Below are 17,632 nucleotides of genomic sequence, written 5' to 3' on the forward strand. Positions count from 1 at the left end.
TTTTTTTTTTTTTTTGAGACAAAGACTTACTTTGTCCCCCTGGCTGGAGTGCAGTGATGCCATCACAGTTCACTGCAGCCTCTACCTCCTGGGCTCAGGGGCTCAGGTGATTCTCCTGCTTTGGCCTCTTGAGTAGCTGAGACTACAGGTATGCACCACCATACTCAGCTAATTTTTTTTAATTTTATTTTTTATTTTTTTGTAGAGAAGAGGTCTCTTTATTTTACCCAGGCTGGTCTCAAGCTCCTGGGCTCAAGCAGTCTTAATTCTAAGTGCTGGGATTATAGGCATGAGCCACTGTACCTGGCCTTATTTATATTTTAAATAAAAACATTGCTACAAAGTGAGGTAAGTGCCCTGTGGAATGGGAGTAAGTTCGTGTCATTGTTGATGACTACTGGGTGTAACTTTTGTAGGTGGGCATTTTCTAGTGGCACTTTTTAGCTGCTTTTGTTATATAAATTAAAAAAATAATCCTTGCAGGCCATGTATGTTCATGCCCATAATTTCAGCACTTTGGGAGGCTAAGGCAGTAGGATGCCTTGAGCTCAGGAGTTTGAGACCAATGTAGGCAACATAGTGAGACACTGTCTCTACAACACCAAAATAACTTGCAGGATACGATGGCACATGTAAGTAGTCCCAGGTACTTAGCAGACTGAGGTAGGCAGATCACTTGAGCTTGGGAGGTTGAGGTTTCTGTGAGCCGTAATTGCACCACTGCACTCCAGCCTGGGTGACAGAGCGAGACCCTGTCCCTAAAAATAATAATAATAATAATAATTCTATCCCTGCACACTCTGTCTTCCCAACTCCTATTAAAGAAGGAAGTTTAGAAGACCTATACATAACAAACATGTTCCAGATTACATAAAGTGAATCATTCTGTTGATATGTTTATAAGTAAATGGTGTTATAAAAGCATTAATCAGAATGGGTCATTCGTTTATACATCCAAGACATTTTATTAAAAGATTTAGAACTCTGTAGGCATTATCAGTGTTCCATATGAGTCCTTTTATGTAGAGGTAGCACTGAAGGTAGCCATTTCTTAATCTCTTAACTTCTAATACCATAGTTTGATTTTTTAAATTTTTATCTTTATACAAGGCAATTCATGCATTTTATATTTTTTGTGTGTTTTTGCTCAATATTGTTAGTGAAATTCATATTGTTATGCATAATACTAATTCTTTTTGTTCCTACTTAGGATTTTACTTTATGAAAATCCAACATTTTAAAAATTAGCTTTATTTTTAATGGACATTTGGGTAGTTGCTAATGTTTGGTTATTGTAAATAATTGCCATGAACATTTTAATTAATATATTTTGTGATTATAAGAGTCCATGTTACTTCACATCTTTGATATAACTTGGTAATGCCAGCCTTTTAAACATATATAGCCGTTCTGGTGGGGTATAGTGTATCTTATAGTTTTTATCTTTATTTCCTTGATTACTAGTATTGCTGAACAACTTTTCATAATCTTATTCACCATTTGGAAATTTTCTTTTGTGAAGTGCTTGTGTTCTTTTCCCATTTTAAAAATTGTGATCATTTTCTTTTATTTGTAAGAGGCTTTTTAATATTTTTAAGATATCAGTTTCTCGTTGGTTGTAATTATTCCAAATATATTCTCCCTCTCTGAAGTTTGGTTTTTAATTCTCTTAGTGGTGGCTTTCATAAACACAAGTCTTTAAATTTTGATGTAGTTCATTTTGTCACTATTTTTCTTATGTTTTGTGTATTTTTGTTTGGTGCAGTAAGTCTTTACATTGACCCAGCCAGGAAGATGCTCTCTTATGTAATCTTCTAGAAACTTTTTAAACTTCCTGAAATCTTTAGGTCTTCTCTAGGATTCATTTGGAATTGGTTTGTTTGTATGGTTTGAGGTAGAAATCAAGGTTAATTTGTCCATATGAGCATCAGTTGATCTAAGACCAGTTTTTGGAAAAGATCATCTTACTTTTAAGTCTTTTAATATCATTGTCATGATTATCATCTCTGTTCCCCTCTTCAAGAATGTCTCATGTATTCTTGTTTGTTTACATTTTCTGTGGCTTTTAGAATTAAATTTGAACTCATCAGATTATGCAGAAAGACCTGCTAGGATTTTGATTGGACTGTATCTATAAATAGCTTTGTGGAGAATGGGTATCTTTATAATACAGACCTTTCCCTTTCATGAACATAGTATACTTTTTTCTTTAAGTTATTTTTAACTTCTTTTACCATTCTTTCTGTTTGACATGCAGAATTCTAGCACATTTTTGTTTCCTTTTCCTACATATTTTGATGGTTTTGAATGCTTTTCAAAATAGTATTTAAAAATCGTTTTTACTTTGTTAGTAACCTATAAATAGAATCTAGTTGATTTTTGTGTATTTGCCTTAAACCCAATGCCCTTTCTAAATTCAATTATTAATTTTAATTGTTTACATATTTCTTTTGGATTTTTTCAGTATTTCAAATAACTTTTAACTTTATCTTCTAAAGTGTATTTTTATTTTCCATTTAATTTCTGTTCTTATCCTTATTTTACTTTCAGTGTTCACTGGCTGTTCTTTTTCTGATTTCTTCAGTTCGATACTTGCATAATTTATTTTGACAATTTTTTTCTTTTTTAGTATTTTTATTCAGTATATCAATTTCCCTCTAAGCATTGGCTTAAAGTTTCTCTAAATCCACAGATTTTGGCACATTGTTTTTACTACGTTTTGCTGCAAACATTTCCTAATTTCCATTATGATATATTCTTTTATGTGTGAGTTTTTTTCAGAGGTGCATTCTTTAATTTTTAGACATGGAATGATATTACTTAGTGACTGCTGTGTTAATAATATTATCACAACTTAGCCTTAAAGAAACATACATTTATTATCTCAATTTTTTTTGGTCAGGAATCTAGGCATGGCTTAGCTGGGCCTCTCCTTCAGGTTCACTTACAAGGCTGCAGTTAAGGTGTTGGCCAGAGTTACAGTCTTATTTGAGGTTTGACTAGGAAAGGATCTGCTTCCATGATCATGTGACTGTTGGCAGAATTCAGTTCATTTTGAGTCATTAGACTGAGAATCTGAATTCCTTGTGGGCTGTTTTCTGGGGCTCTGCTCAGCTCCTTGCCGTGGAGGCCTCTACACAGGGCAGCTCATAACATGGCAGATTTCTTTAGCTTAGCCATTAAGGGAGAGTGTCAATAGAGTCTCCTAGCAAGATGCAAATTACCATCTTGTTTAATGTAATTATTGAAGTGTTATTCCTTCATTGTTGCCATATTTTCTTGCTTAGAGGCAAGCCCCATCTCCTTCCTACACTGTAAAGGAGAAGATTACATAATGCTGTGGATAACAGGAGGTTAGGAAAATTGGTGGTCAGCTTAGAGCTTCTTGCAGAGTGATCTGTATCCTGTTATTTCTAGTTTAATTGAAATGTATCAAAGAACATATTCAGTATGATTTCATCATTTGAAATTCACTATAAATTGCTTTATGACCCCACATTTTGCCTATTTTTTGTATATATTCCATGTTTACCTGAAAATAATATTTATTATTCACTTACTGGGTATAATGTTCTCGATATGTCAGTCAGGTCAGGTTAAAAAATATTCTATAACTTTTTATATTCTATATCTGATAGTAGGCCATATTCTTAGGAGCATACAAATTTAGAATCTCAAAATACTAAATTTCTGTATCTGTAGTTCATTTATCCTCTTATTAATTTAACAGGTTTATCTTGTTATTTCTGTTTGCTTCTCATACTAATAGAAGTTTATTACCTTTCTTTTAGCTTTTAAAAATTGTTTGTTTTCTGAAACTATACTTTTCAATCTTTGTTCAACCTTATATTGAAATCGTGTCACTTACAAGCATCATATACTTAAAAAAATTGATTTGACAATAATTTTACTACTAAATGTTTACTTTCTATGTATTTCTGATATGTTTAGGTTAAAATTTATCATCTTATTATTTATGTCCTTTATATTTGCTCCATATCTTGTGTTTCTTTGGTTTTTTTCCTTCTTTTGAGCTAAGTATTTGTTCCTTAATTTTTTCCCTGTTAACTTGATGGTTATATATTATTTTAAATACCTTTAGTGGTTACCCAGAAATTGTAGTATGAATATTATAATTAACATCTTACATAAACTGATTCTTTTGCCAATCTATGTACGATACAAGAAACTTATAACAGTAATTCATTTGGTTTCTCTTGCCTTGTATGCTGTGGTTATATATTTTAGATTGCAGTATTTTTTAATTCTAGAAGTTACATAATGATTGCAAATATTCAGTATTCTTTTAGATTTACCCGTGTTTGTCATTTTCATTGCTCCAATTGTTTTCCTTGACTTGTATCAATCTTACATTATTTTTCATCCTTGTGAAGAATGTTGGTTGGCTGGTGACAAATTCTCCCTATTTTATTTGTCATGGAATGTTCTTATTTTGCTTTTGGTGATGAGGAAAAGTTTTCCTCTAACATCTTAGGTTTGTTGTTTGGGTACCTGTGAATTAAACAGACAAACACAGATTAGCAAGAAAAAAGATCTATTTTTAGTCATAAATAAGTATGTCAGAATTCGGCCGTCTGCTTTGGCTCACGCCTGTAATCCCAGCACTTTGGGAGGCCAAGGCGGGTGGATCACCTGAGGTCAGGAGTTCAAGACCACCCTGGCTAATATGGTGAAACCTCGTCTCTACTAAAAATACAAAAATTAGCTGGGCATGATGACGGGTGCCTGTAATCTCAGCTACTTGGGAGGCTGAGGCGGGAGAATCACTTGAACCCAGGAGGCGGAGGTTGCAGTGAGCTGAGATCGTGCCATTATACTCCAGCCTGGGCGACAGAGCAAAAGTTCGTATCAAAAAAAAAAAAAGAATTCACAGAAAAATGTGACTCAAGGAGAGGGTTAGAATTTGGGGTTATATTAATACCATTTTAATAGGGTAAAAGTGAGGTCATGAAGGACACATTTGGGGAAGCTAATGATTTTGCAAACAGTAAGTGGGCCCTTAGGAGAATAGTTAAGTGATATTACAGTTTTGTAACAATGTCTATTTAGATTTCTTATCCTGGTACTAACTTCTCATCTTTACTGATAATAGTCAATCTTCCTTGGTTGCAAAACTCCCTGGGAAGGGATTGATGAAAGCTAAATTCTTTTGGGAGCTTCTCCGTTTAGGCAGATAAAGGAAGTTCAGAAAAAGACTCTTTTTTATCTGACAGTGCTATATTCTGGACCCTTTAAATCTCATTATTGAAGGATACTTTTTGAGGATAGAATTCTTTTCTTTCTTTCTTTTTTTTTTTTTGTTGAGTCGGAGTCTCGCTCTGTCGCCCAGGCTGGAGTGTGATGACGCGATCTCAGCTCACTGCAAGCTTCGCCACCCAAGTTCAAGCCATTCTTCCACCTCAGCCTCCCTAGTATCTGGGATTAGAGGCACCTGTCATCATGCCTGGCTAATTTTTGTATTTTTAGTAGAGACAGAGTTTCACTATGTTAGCCAGGCTGATCTTGAAGAGGATAGAATTCTTAGGTGGTTGGTTGGTTTGTTTTTAGATAGGATCTCTCTCTGTTGCTCAGGCTGGAGTGCTGTAGTGGGATCATAGCTCGCTATAACTTGAAACTCATTGAATCAAGTGATCCTTCTGCCTCAGGCTCCTGAGTACTTGGGACCATAGGCATGTACCACCATGCTGAGCTAATTAAAAAAAACTTTTTTGGTAGAGATGGAATGTCACTACATTGCCAAGGCTGGTCTTGAACTACTGGCCTCATGTGATCCCCTTGCCTGGGCCTCCCCATGTGCTGGGATTACAGGTGTGAGCCACTGGCCTGGCCTTTTAGGTAGTATTTTTGTTTAGTGTTTTAAATAGATCGTTGCATTCTTATCTGGCTTCCATTAGGCTTATTGTTGCTCTTTTGAAGGCCTCTCCCCCTGTCTGCTATTAAGAATTTTTTTCTTTGATAGTTTTACTATTACTGCCTAAGCGGGGTATCCTTAAAAACCCTGCTTGGGTTTTGTAGCACTCCATCAACATATCGCTCAGTGTTTTTTCCCAATTTTTAAAAATCTTGGCCATTATCTCTTCAAATATTGCTTTTTTCTAATTATGCGTCTACTCTTTCTTATACTATAGATACACTTATATTAGATCCTTTTACCATGTCCTGTATGTCTGTTATTTATTTTGTTCAATTTTCATTAAGTTTTCTTACTATGTTTCAGTCTAGTTGTCATTGACCTATCTTTCAGTTAATTTTTCCTTTTCTGGCTGAGCTTAATAACCTAGTAAATCTATTTTTATATTTATTTATTTTTTCAGTACTTTTACAGTTTTCATTCTTTACTGGAATTCTCTATTACACAATGAGTTCTAAACATATTAACTACATTCATTTCAATGTCCAGATGCGAGCCAGTTTCTATTTAGTTTTCATTTGTATGATACTGTCTCTTGTGCCTGTTAATTGGTGACTGAATGCTGAAAATTGTATTTTAAAATTGCAAGGGTAAATTTAAGCCTCTATGATATTATCTTCCTTTAGAAAGGACTGCCTTTTGGTTTCTGATTAGCAGTTAGACTAATAGCTGATTGTATTAATTTAGGGTCTGAGCTGACTCAAGGGCTGAGTTTTTTTTTTTTTTTTTAAAGTTCTTGTGAGAGTTTGGCCTGTTTTGGCTTCTCCTAGTATGTAGCCCTTCGGAGGTCCTCTGAAAACCTGGGGTTTTACCATGGCCCTCCTGCATTGGTATTTCTGATTTTTTTCTCCCCACCCTGAAAGCTTTGCTTAGCTTTTTGGCTGCCAGTTAACCTAAATACCAATCACCAGATGTTCTCTGAAGGTCTGTTTCAGTGTTTTGAGGCCTGATCTATTTCTTGCTTTCTGGGGTATGCCTGATACCTGTTGTAACTCTTGGGTGTATACCAGGACTCCTCCACGTTGACAGACTGCGAACCTCAGTTTTTTTCTATTTATCTTTGTGAGACTAGTGACAGGTCTGTGTAGCTCCTCTGTTCTCACTTGGGAATAGCAAATGCTTTAATGTAAAAAGTCAAACTGATTATCTTTTGTGTGCTTTCTTCTCTGTGATCTTCCCTGGTTAATTTTGGCTGCCTTGGTAACTTTCCAATGCATTTTAAAAGATTAAAACACAACTTTAATCTAATATTTTTAGTTCCTTTTGTTACATGGCTAGTCTGATAGAAGCCAATCTGCTATTGCCAGAAGGGTAGCCTTTTGCTGTTGTTACATTCCTCAATTATTTAGTGTGAAATAATGGTACCTCATTGTGTATGATGTCAAAAGAAGAAAGTAAGGATTCCTTCCTCTCCACAGTAAGCAGTGAATAATCATTTATGTTGTGTGTGAATACGTATATTTATTTGATAACATTCATTTTTTACAGATTGCTTAGCCAGACAATGAAAGATCATCTAGTAAGAGTAGCAAATGAAGCTGAATTTATCCTGAGCAGGCAGAGAGCAGAAGATATTCACAGACATGCGGAATTTGAGGTAGGTTACACATGTGGTTGGTGTGTGGAAATTACCGTTTTTTAATGATAATCATGGCAAATTGTCCTGGTAAAATGGCAGGTCCAAAGAAACATAGTATATGTCATCAAAAAATTAAAATCTAGGTTTATGGGAGAGTCATGGGGGTTCTGGGAGATAGTACATGTCTCTTTAGCCTCTGGTTTCAATTGCAGTTGAACTACCAGAGAAGCTTGATCAGAGAAGCTTCTTGTTTGGCTAATATAATGTTAATAATGAGAGGTGAGTCTTGACTCTAATGGTTTTCCTATAAAGAAAACTGGTGAAGGAGTTCTCCCTTTCTGGGCAAAACAGAGCTAGTTAGCCAGAAATGAAAATCTCTTTGGCAAAGGTAAGATCATCCAGGTTTCTTGAGAGGAGCTGAACACACAGGTGTGAAATTTCTCTGTCTTTAGGGTTTGGAGCATAATATTATTTGTAGCTGAGGAAATGAGGGAGCATACACCTGTCTCCTTGGATTATCATAGGAGAGGACTAAGTGATAAACCCATCCCGGGACCATTGCTTATCTCAGTAGTTGTGCCTGAACATGTATAAGAAATATAAATTTCTACAGGAAATTAATGGTTTTGTAGCTAAAAAAATGACCCATATTCACCTAAGGTAAACTAGAAAATTTGACAAGTAGTACATTTGCTATAGAATTGGAAAAATATTTAAAAGCACGGTATGGCTTCTAACATATCAAGAACAGATAAACTCATATGTTGCTGACATTTTTCTGGTACATTAGAAAAGATGACAAATCTTCCAAGTGAATTTTACACAACCAGCAAATCTGAAAATTATTCTAGAAAAATAAAACTCTAGAAGACCTATTTCGCTTAAGAATATAAGTACAGTATTTAAACTATAACTTTAAATAACATAATTCATCAATATAAAGAATGAATTATATAGTATGATGCCTGAAAACTTTTACTGGAATTATAAAATGTTTATTTTGGATATCTACTGCAAAATAAATTACATCAACAAATTAAAAATAGAAGACACATGAAGATATCGGTAAAGGTAGAAAAAAAGCATATGATGATTTTTAGCTGCCAGCCCTATTAAAACTCAGAGAAAAAGATTTATATAAGAAAACAATACAAATATGGTAAAGACTATTAAATATTTTTAATGATTAAAGTCATCTCTTTTAAAATCAGGAAAAATGGGTGATACCTACTATCAGTGTTGTTAACATATTTTTTGATGTTCTTGCAAGTGTAAGATATAGCTAATATAAATACTGTTAAAGAAAAAAATAAGATTAGTTTCAAATTTCTAATGCTGTGGTCTAGGAAAATCTAATTCCTGTGTCCTGAGGTGTATCTGGATCTTGAACATTTTTCTACCAGAGTTAATAAAAGAATTTGGTGAGATTATTAGATATGAGAGAGTTATGCAAAAAAATTAATAGCTTTTCTTTGGAAGTCAGTAACCAGCTAAGAATGGACATCAGAAATACAGTGTGTTCATAGATATGACAAAAACAATGCTTTGGGCCAAATTCTGCAAGAAAAGTACACATGCTCTTTGGAATGAAGCTACAAAATTTTATCGAAGCAAATAAGATAAAATATAAACTATCACTCATGTCTGTGTGAAGAGACCACCAAACAGGCTTTGTGTGAGCAACTAGGCTGTTTATTTCAGCTGGGTGCAGACGGACTGAGTCTGAAAAGAGAGACAGGGAAGGGAGATAGGGGTGGGGCCGTTTTATAGGATTTGGGTAGGTAAAGGAAAATTACAGTCAAAGGGGAGTTGTTCCCTGGCAGGCAGGAGTAGGGGTTGCAAGGTGCTCAGTGGGGGAGCTTTTTTGAGCCAAGATGAGCCAGGAAAAGGAATTTCACAAGTAATATCATCACTTAAGGCGAGGACCGGCCATTTTCACTTCTCTTATGGTGGAATGTCATCAGTTAAGGCAGGAACAGGCCATTTTCACTTCTTTTGTGATTCTTCAGTTACTTCAGGCCATCTGGGCACATATGTGCAGGTCACAGGGGATGTGATGGCTCAGCTTGGGCTCAGAGGCCTGACATTCCTGGCTTCTTATATTAATAAGAAAAATAACATAAAATAGTATTGAAGTGTTGGGGCAGCAAAGAAAATTTTTTTTGGGGGGATGGCATGGAGAGATAATTGATGATGTTTCTCAGGGCTTCTTCGATTGGGATTAGGAGTGGCAGGGGAACCTAGAGTGGGAGAGATTAAGCTGAAGAAAGATTTTTGTGGTAAGGGGTGATATTGTGGGGTTGTTAGAAGAAACATTTGTCACATAGAATGATTGGTGATGGCATGGATACAGTTTTGGATGAATTGAGAAACTAAACGGAAGATACAAGGTCCGAATAAAAGTAGTAGAAAAATAGGTATTAAAGGACTAAGAATTGGGAGGACCCAGGACATCCAATTAGAGAGTCCCCAGGGGGGTTCAGCATAAGTACTTGTTTGGTTGGTAGGTTTTTGGGCTCTATCCTTGAGTTTTTTTATGTTGTCATACACCAGGCCAGATTGATTTAGGTAAAAACAACACTCTTCATTTAAGAATATACAGAGTCCTCCTTTTTCAGCAGTGAGTAAGTCAAGGCCTTGGTGGATTTGGAGGACAACTGCAGCTAAAGAGTCAACTTGGGCCTGGAGGACTGATAAAGTTTGTGATGTGTCTGTAATGCTAGCAGAGAAGTCATTAGAAAGGCTACGGAAGGTTGTGACAGAGGTTGAAATGCCTGCTCTTCCAGCACCGAGAGAAATAGTGGAGGCAGAAAGTCCTAAACCGACAAGCAAGGGAATTAGCGGAATAACTCTTTTTTGTCATGTCGATGTCATGAGGGGAACAGGGAGCTCTTCGGTCCCATTCACAAATTGAATTTTGGGAGTAAGGAAACCTAGTGTGCATGTGCCTGTCCAATAATGAGCAGGTAGACACATGTAGGTAGAGGATCCACAGAGGAAGAAGAGACCTTGTGCGAGGCAAAACTGGAGACGCAAAGTAAAAAGATGAAAGGGAGTGCTGAAAGGGGGAGTCTTGTACCCAGACTTCTAGGGATCCAGCTAGGGCGGCAACTGTCAGAGGTTGTAATGAGGACTGATGAGGTAACTGTAGAGGGGGAAGTTCGATTTTCATGGTGTATGAGAAAATGTTGAGTATCTATGAGCAACCTTTCACTGTTATTTTTGGGACTGAGTATAAGTAAACAAGAAGAGGACCTTGGAAAAGAATCTGAAGAGCAAGGGGAAGGTAGCCAAGGATGGAGTGAAATACAGGGTAAGTGTCTTCCTAAGCAATAATTACTGCTAATGTTTTTAAGTTTGCCAGTATTGATAGAGGGCTTGTCTGTAATATGGAGCTGGAAGGCTCTAATTGTTTCAGTGATGTATGTAGTTGGGCTTTGGATATGAAGAGTAAAGGAACATCGAGAAGGTGAAAGGTTACCTAGGGGAATTCCAGTGGGTTTTTGCCGAGAGGTAAAGGAGAGGCCACAGGAATAGTAGTTTGTGTTGTGAGAGGTCCAAATATGGGGGGAGTAGAGTTGATATAGGAGAAAGAGGTTGAGGGATAGTGAGAGAGGTTGGAGAAGAGAGTAAAAAGAGAGGCCACTTACCCAATTTAAAATTGGTGAGAGATTCCTTGGGCTGGTGGGTCTGAGGGATTGTGGGTTAAGGTGGGGATATGAGAGGAAGACGCAAAGGAGGCTTTGGGTTGGGAAGAAGGGCGGCAATGAGATATGGCTGTACTCCAGGAATAGTCAGGGAAGCAGATAATTTGGTTAAAATATCTTGGCCTAATAAGGGAACTGGGCAGGTGGGGATAACTAAAAAAGAGTGCTTAAAAGAATGTTGTCCAAGTTGGCACCAGAGTGGGGAGTTTTAAGGGGTTTTGAAGCTTGGCTGTCAATACCCACAACAGTTTTGGGGCAAGGGAAACAGACCCTTGAAAAGAAGGTGATGTGGGGTGTGTAGCCCCCGTATCGATTGAACAGGAGATGGACTTACTCTCCACTGTGAGAGTTACCCAAAGCTTGGTGTCTGTGATGGTCCAGGGGGCTTCTGAGGCGATCAGGCAGTGTCAATCTTCAGTCACTGTGCCTAGCAGATCTGGGAAGGAGTCAGTTAGAGAGCCTTGGGCTAGAGCTTTAGGGGCTCTAGGAGTGACTGCCAGGTGAGCTGGGCAGTGTGATTTCCAGTGGCTCCCTGCACATATGGGACGGCTGGGGAGGAATCCTGGACTGTGGGCATTGCTTGGCCCAGTGGCCAGATTTCTGGCACTTGAAGCAGAAGTCTTGTAGGAATGCTTGACTGCTGTGGCTTAGACGTGTGCGGCTTAGGCATTTTGAAGTTCTTGTATACTGGAAGTGTGACTGGGTTTTGTCTCACAGCAGAGGCAAGTAATTGTAACTCAGAAATGCGTTGCCGGCCGGGCGCGGTGGCTCAAGCCTGTAATCCCAGCACTTTGGGAGGCCGAGACGGGCGGATCACGAGGTCAGGAGATCGAGACCATCCTGGCTAACACGGTGAAACCCTGTCTCTACTAAAAAATACAAAAAACTAGCCGGGCGAGGTGGCGGGCGCCTGTAGTCCCAGCTACTCGGGAGGCTGAGGCAGGAGAATGGCGTGAACCCGGGAGGCGGAGGTTGCAGTGAGCTGAGATCCGGCCACTGCACTCCAGCCTGGGCGGCAGAGCGAGACTCCGTCTCAAAAAAAAAAAAAAAAAGAAATGTGTTGCCGTCTGGTACACCTTGAAGGCGAGGTTGATTAATTCCTGTTGTGGTGTTTGAGGGCCAGATTCTAATTTTTGAAGTTTTTTCCTAATGTCAGGAGTGGATTGGGTGATAAAATGCGTATTAAGAATAAGGCGACCTTCTGGGTCTAGGGCGGTAAAGTGTTTAAGGGTTGCTGCTAAGCAGGCCATGAACTGGGCTGGGTTTTCATCTTTACCTTGAGTAGTTCCTTTAAGCTTGTCATAATTAACAGCTTTGTAAGCTGCCTTTTTAAGCCCTTCAACTAGGCAAGAAATCATGTAATCTCGCCTAGCTATACCTGGGGAATCTTCCTGATAGTTCCATTGGGGATCCTCTCGGGGAACTGCTCTAATGCCTTCCTGGACGTCTGGCTCATGAAGCTGGCAGTTATCAGCCTGACATTGGGCTAGAGAAAAAACTTTCCAGTTCATCTCAGGAGAGGGTAGAAGTCAGGATGACATTTAAGTCACTCCAGGTTAAATTGTAGGACAGAGTTAGATATTGGAATTCTTGTATATATTTAGTGGGGTCTAATGAGAAAGAGCCTAAACGCTGACTGATCTGAGAGAGGTCTGATAGAGAAAAAGGTACATGTACCCTAACTATGCCTTCAACTCCAGCCACTTCTCTAAGAGGAAATTGTTGGGCAGGTGGGGAAGAGCTAGTCGTGGAACTAAGCTGTAAGCCAGACTGGGTGTGAGGAGGGGAGGTGATAGAAGGATTATAGGGTGGAGGAGCGGAGGCTGAGGAAGAATTGAGACTTAGCTCGGCCTGGGGAGGAGGGGAGAGGTCAGATGGGTCTGTAGGAAGGGAAGACTGGAAAGACTCAGCGACACTTGGGGTTGGGACTGAGGGGACAGGCGGGAGGGAAAGAAAGAGAATTTGGGAGGAATCACATTGGGAACAGAGATTTGGGAGGGAACGAAGTGTGAAAAATGCCTGGATATAAGGCATCTCAGACCATTTGCCCATTTTTTGACAAAAATTATTTAGGTCTTGTAGTATGGAAAAATTGGAAGTGTAGTTCTCTGGCTATTTGGAAGCACTGTCAAGTTTGTATTGGGGTCAAGCAGTGTTACAGAAGAAAATAAGACGCTTAGATTTTAGGTCAGGTGAGAGTTGAAGAGGTTTTAAGTTCTTGAGAACACAGGCTAAGGGAGAAGAAGGAATGGAGGGGTAGAAGATTGCCCATAGTGAAGGAGGCAAGTTTAAAGAGAAGGGTAGAGACACGGAGAGAAGAGGTGGGAGGTGCTTGCCCCCCAGGAAAGTGGAGAAGGGGTAGAGACATGGAGAGAAGAGATTGGGGGCTTCTTGCTCCCCAGAAAAGCGGAGAAGGAGTAGAGACACGGAGAGAAGGGGTTGGGGGGTTCTTGCCCCCCAGAAAAGCGGAGAAGAGGTAGAGACTGGGAGAGAAGGGGTTGGGGGGTTCTTGCCCCCCAGAAAAGCGGTACTTGCCACTAAGGGTGAAGGACCAAAGCAGGCGTCCCTGCATGATTAAACACCAAGGGAAGACTGTCTTCCCGAGTCCGTGACTGGTGCCAGAGTTTTGGGTCCACGGATAAAATGTGTCTCCTTTGTCTCTACCAGAAAAGGAAGGAACTGAAATTAAGAGAAGGGAGAGATTGAAGTGTGGCGCCAAGATTGAAAGGAGAAAGAGGCTGAGGGATAGTGAGAGAGGTTGGAGAAGAGAGTAAAAAGAGAGGCTCCTTACCTGATTTAAAATTGGTGAGATGTTCCTTGGGCTGGTTGGTCTGAGGACCAGAGTTCATAGGTGGATCTTTCTCATGTAGCAAAGAACAGGAGGACAGGGGATTGATCTCCCAAGGGAGGTCCCCCAATCCGAGTCACAGCACCAAATGTCACTCGCGTTCATGTGAAGAGACCACCAAACAGGCTTTGTGTGAGCAACAAGGCTGTTTATTTCACCTGGGTGCAGGCAGGCTGAGTCGGAAAAGGGAGTCAGGGAAGGGAGATAGGGGTGGGACCGTTTTATAAGATTTGGGTAGGTAAAGGAAAATTACAGTCAAAGAGGGGTTATTCTCTGGGCAGGAGTAGGGGTAGCAAGGTGCTCAGTGGGGGAGCCTTTTTGAGCCAGGATGAGCCAGGAAAAGGAATTTCACAAGGTAATGTCATCACTTAAGGCAAGGACTGGCGATTTTCACTTCTTTTGTGGTGGAATGTCATCAGTTAAGTCAAGGACTGGCCATTTTCACTTCTCTTGTAGTGGAATGTCATCAGTTAAGGCAGGAACAGGCCATTTTCACTTCTTTTGTGATTCTTCAGTTACTTCAGGCCATCTGGGCATATAAGTGCAGGTCACAGGGGATGTGATGGCTCAGCTTGGGCTCAAAGGCCTTACATAAACTAATTCCATGCTGGATAGTCTATCTTGGGGTCTTGAGGTGTGTGTGTGTGTGTGTGTGTGTGTGTGTATGTATGTATATATGTGTCTGTGTGTGTGTATGTGTCTGTGTGTGAGAGAGAGAAAAAGAGAGACAGAGAGAGAGAATCAGTCTTTTGTTTTGAGATAATTTGAGGCTTTCAGGAAAGTTGTAAGAATAAAGCAGGAACTCCTATTCACTGTTCTCCCAGATCTTGTGATTGTTAAATTTTTGCTACATTTATTCTCTTTCTCTTTATGCTTTGCTTTTCTGAATTTGAGAGTAAGTTAAAGTCAGGATTCCCTTCTACCTCAAAATACTTGAGTGGAAATTTCGTAAGCACATTCTCTGTCTTAATCTGGTACAGTTATCAAAATCAGAAGATTAACATTGGCAGGATGCTGTTACTTAATATGCCAACATTACTTGTATTTTTCCAGTTTTCCAACTGGAAAAAAGACTCCGTACTGTCTTTTATAGTCAAAGATAGAAAATTTTACATCACAAAAATGTTCGTTTTTCTTAAGTTAATGTGTTAACTCAATATATCCATTGAATGTAAACTGCTCCATTAAAATAACAGTAGAGTTGATTTGGCATTTAAATATTCTTTATAACAAATTTAAGACATGCAAATTTGATATTTGGATATTTAAATATTCAGTTAATGTGAAAAAATAAATGCTTTAATATAGTCCTACAATTTGTGAAAAAGTGATGAGATTGTACTTGCCTCTCTAGAAATTAAGACACCACTATAAAGGCAGCATATATTAAAAATCTTCCTGATGAAATGAGCAATAGGGAGGAAGATGACATGGTAAATACTTTAGAAACATATTTGGAAAACTGTAAAAGTAGAACTTGGGCATATATGTGAATTTGGTAACCAAAATATAGGATATTTAGAAAGTAGAAATATAAAAGTAGGCATCTGTTACTACCTATAACATTAAGTGGAGGAAAGATACCATGAACAACTTGGAAAAACATAATGCTTATGACTGATAAATGATTAATATATTCACTGTACTAATAATTCCTATAAGAATTATTATATATGAATTATTATATATGAATATGTATATATTCAGGAAAGTTGTAAGAATAAAGGTAAAGAATAAAGAATATATCCTGAATATAATATATGAATAAGAAATTCACAAAAGAACCTAAAAGTGACTAGTAAACATGAGAAGGATACTCACACAAATATCCAAGAAATGCAAATTAGAGAAATTATTATCTATCAATTTTCCAGTCTTCGACTGAGAGAAAGTAAATAGGATGCTAATGTACTGTTGAAGAGAGTAAAGGAGATGAAATGGGCAATGCTGTTCTTTTGTATTGCTAACGGAAAGTACATTTTTAGTCTTATGGGAAAGCAATATGATCCGAGTAATCCAATTTTTGTGAATGTATCTGTTAGGAATAAAAATAACAGTATTTACAGATAGGTATACATGGCTATTTATTGCAGTATTGTATAAAATTTAGCAAAATAAAAATAATTATGGAAAAAACAAGGAAGTGTTTCTTTAAAGGAAAATTATTTTCTGAAAGAATAGAAGGTTAATAAATTATGAAAAAATTAAGAAGTTGATGGCTTCAGTTTTTAAACATGAGTTTTGACATAGAATTCCACCCAGCCATTTTAGTTCATTCTTTTCAGTGTAATTATGTCATTGATTTTTTTATTAATTCTTTTCTTTGTAATTTGTGGGTACATTGTAGGTGTATTTATGTAGTACATGAGATATTTTGGTACAGGAATGCAGTGCATAATAATCACATCATGGAATATTGGGTATCCATCTCTTCAAGTACTTATCCTTTGGGTTACAAACAATCCAGATACACCATTTTAGTTGCTTTAAAATGCACAATTAAATTATTATTGACTATTGTCTCCTGTTTTGCTATCAAATATTAGATCTTATTCATTCGTTCTGTTTTTTCTATACCTTTGATCATCATCACCTCCCCGTGACACCCTCACTACTCTTTCTAGCCTCTGGTAACCATCCTTCTACTATCTCTCTGAGTTCAACTATTTTAATCTCAGAGTTCAGTTGTTCAGAGTTCAATTGAAAAAATTTAATTGTTTTGATTTTTAGATCCCACAAATAAATGAGAACATGCAACGTTTGTCTTTGTGTGCATAGCTTATTTCACTTAACATAATGATCTCCGTTTTCATCCATGTTGTTGCAAATGAAAGAATCTCATTCCTTTTTATGGCTGAATAGTACTCCATTGTGTGTAAGTACCACATTTTCTTTATCCATTCATCTTTTGCTGGACATATAGGTTGCTTCTAAATCTTAGCCGTTGTAAACAGTGCTGCAACAAACCTGAGAGTACAGATATCTCTTCAATATATTGATTTCCTTTCTTTTGGATATATACCTAGAAGTGGGATTGCTGGATCGTATAGTAGCTCTAGTTTAGATTTCTGAGGGACCTCCAGACTGTTCGTATAGTGATTTTTACTAATTTACCCTCCACCAATAGTGTATGTGGGTTCCTTTTTCTCCACATCCTTGACAGCATTTGTTATTACCTGACTTTTGGATACAAGCCATTTTAACTCAAGTGAGATGATATCTCATGGTACTTTTGATTTGCATTTCTCTGATGATCGATGATATTGAGCACCTTTTGTTTTGTTTTGTTTTGTTGGACACAGTCTTCCTCTGTTGCCTATGCTGAAGTACATTGACATGATCTTGGCTCACTGCAACCTCAACTGCCCTGCTTCAGGGGATTCTCATGGCTCAGCCACACGAGTAGCTGGGATTACAGGCTTGTGCTACCACACCCGGCTAATTTTTGTATTTTTAGTAGAGATGGGGTTTCGCTGTGTTCGTCAGGCTGGTCTTGAACTCCAGGCCTTAAGTGATCTGTCTTCATCAGCCTCCCAAAGTGCTGGGATTACAGGTGTGAGTCTCAG

At 38.1% G+C, this 17,632-nt stretch overlaps 1 protein-coding gene across 1 annotated transcript in view; it reads left to right on the forward strand.

Annotated features, from left to right (window-relative positions):
- The window catches only part of LRBA (LPS-responsive vesicle trafficking, beach and anchor containing), a 785,611-nt gene that overhangs the window by 278,160 nt on the left and 489,819 nt on the right, over positions 1-17,632 (forward strand). The window contains exon 36 of the mRNA XM_011956584.1: positions 7,421-7,529. Coding sequence (XP_011811974.1) covers positions 7,421-7,529 — 109 coding nt within the window. The remainder of the gene's footprint in view (positions 1-7,420; positions 7,530-17,632) is intronic.

The sequence above is a fragment of the Colobus angolensis genome, unplaced genomic scaffold (genome assembly GCF_000951035.1).
Source record: "Colobus angolensis palliatus isolate OR3802 unplaced genomic scaffold, Cang.pa_1.0 Scaffold111, whole genome shotgun sequence".
Classification (NCBI taxonomy): Eukaryota; Metazoa; Chordata; class Mammalia; order Primates; family Cercopithecidae; genus Colobus; species Colobus angolensis.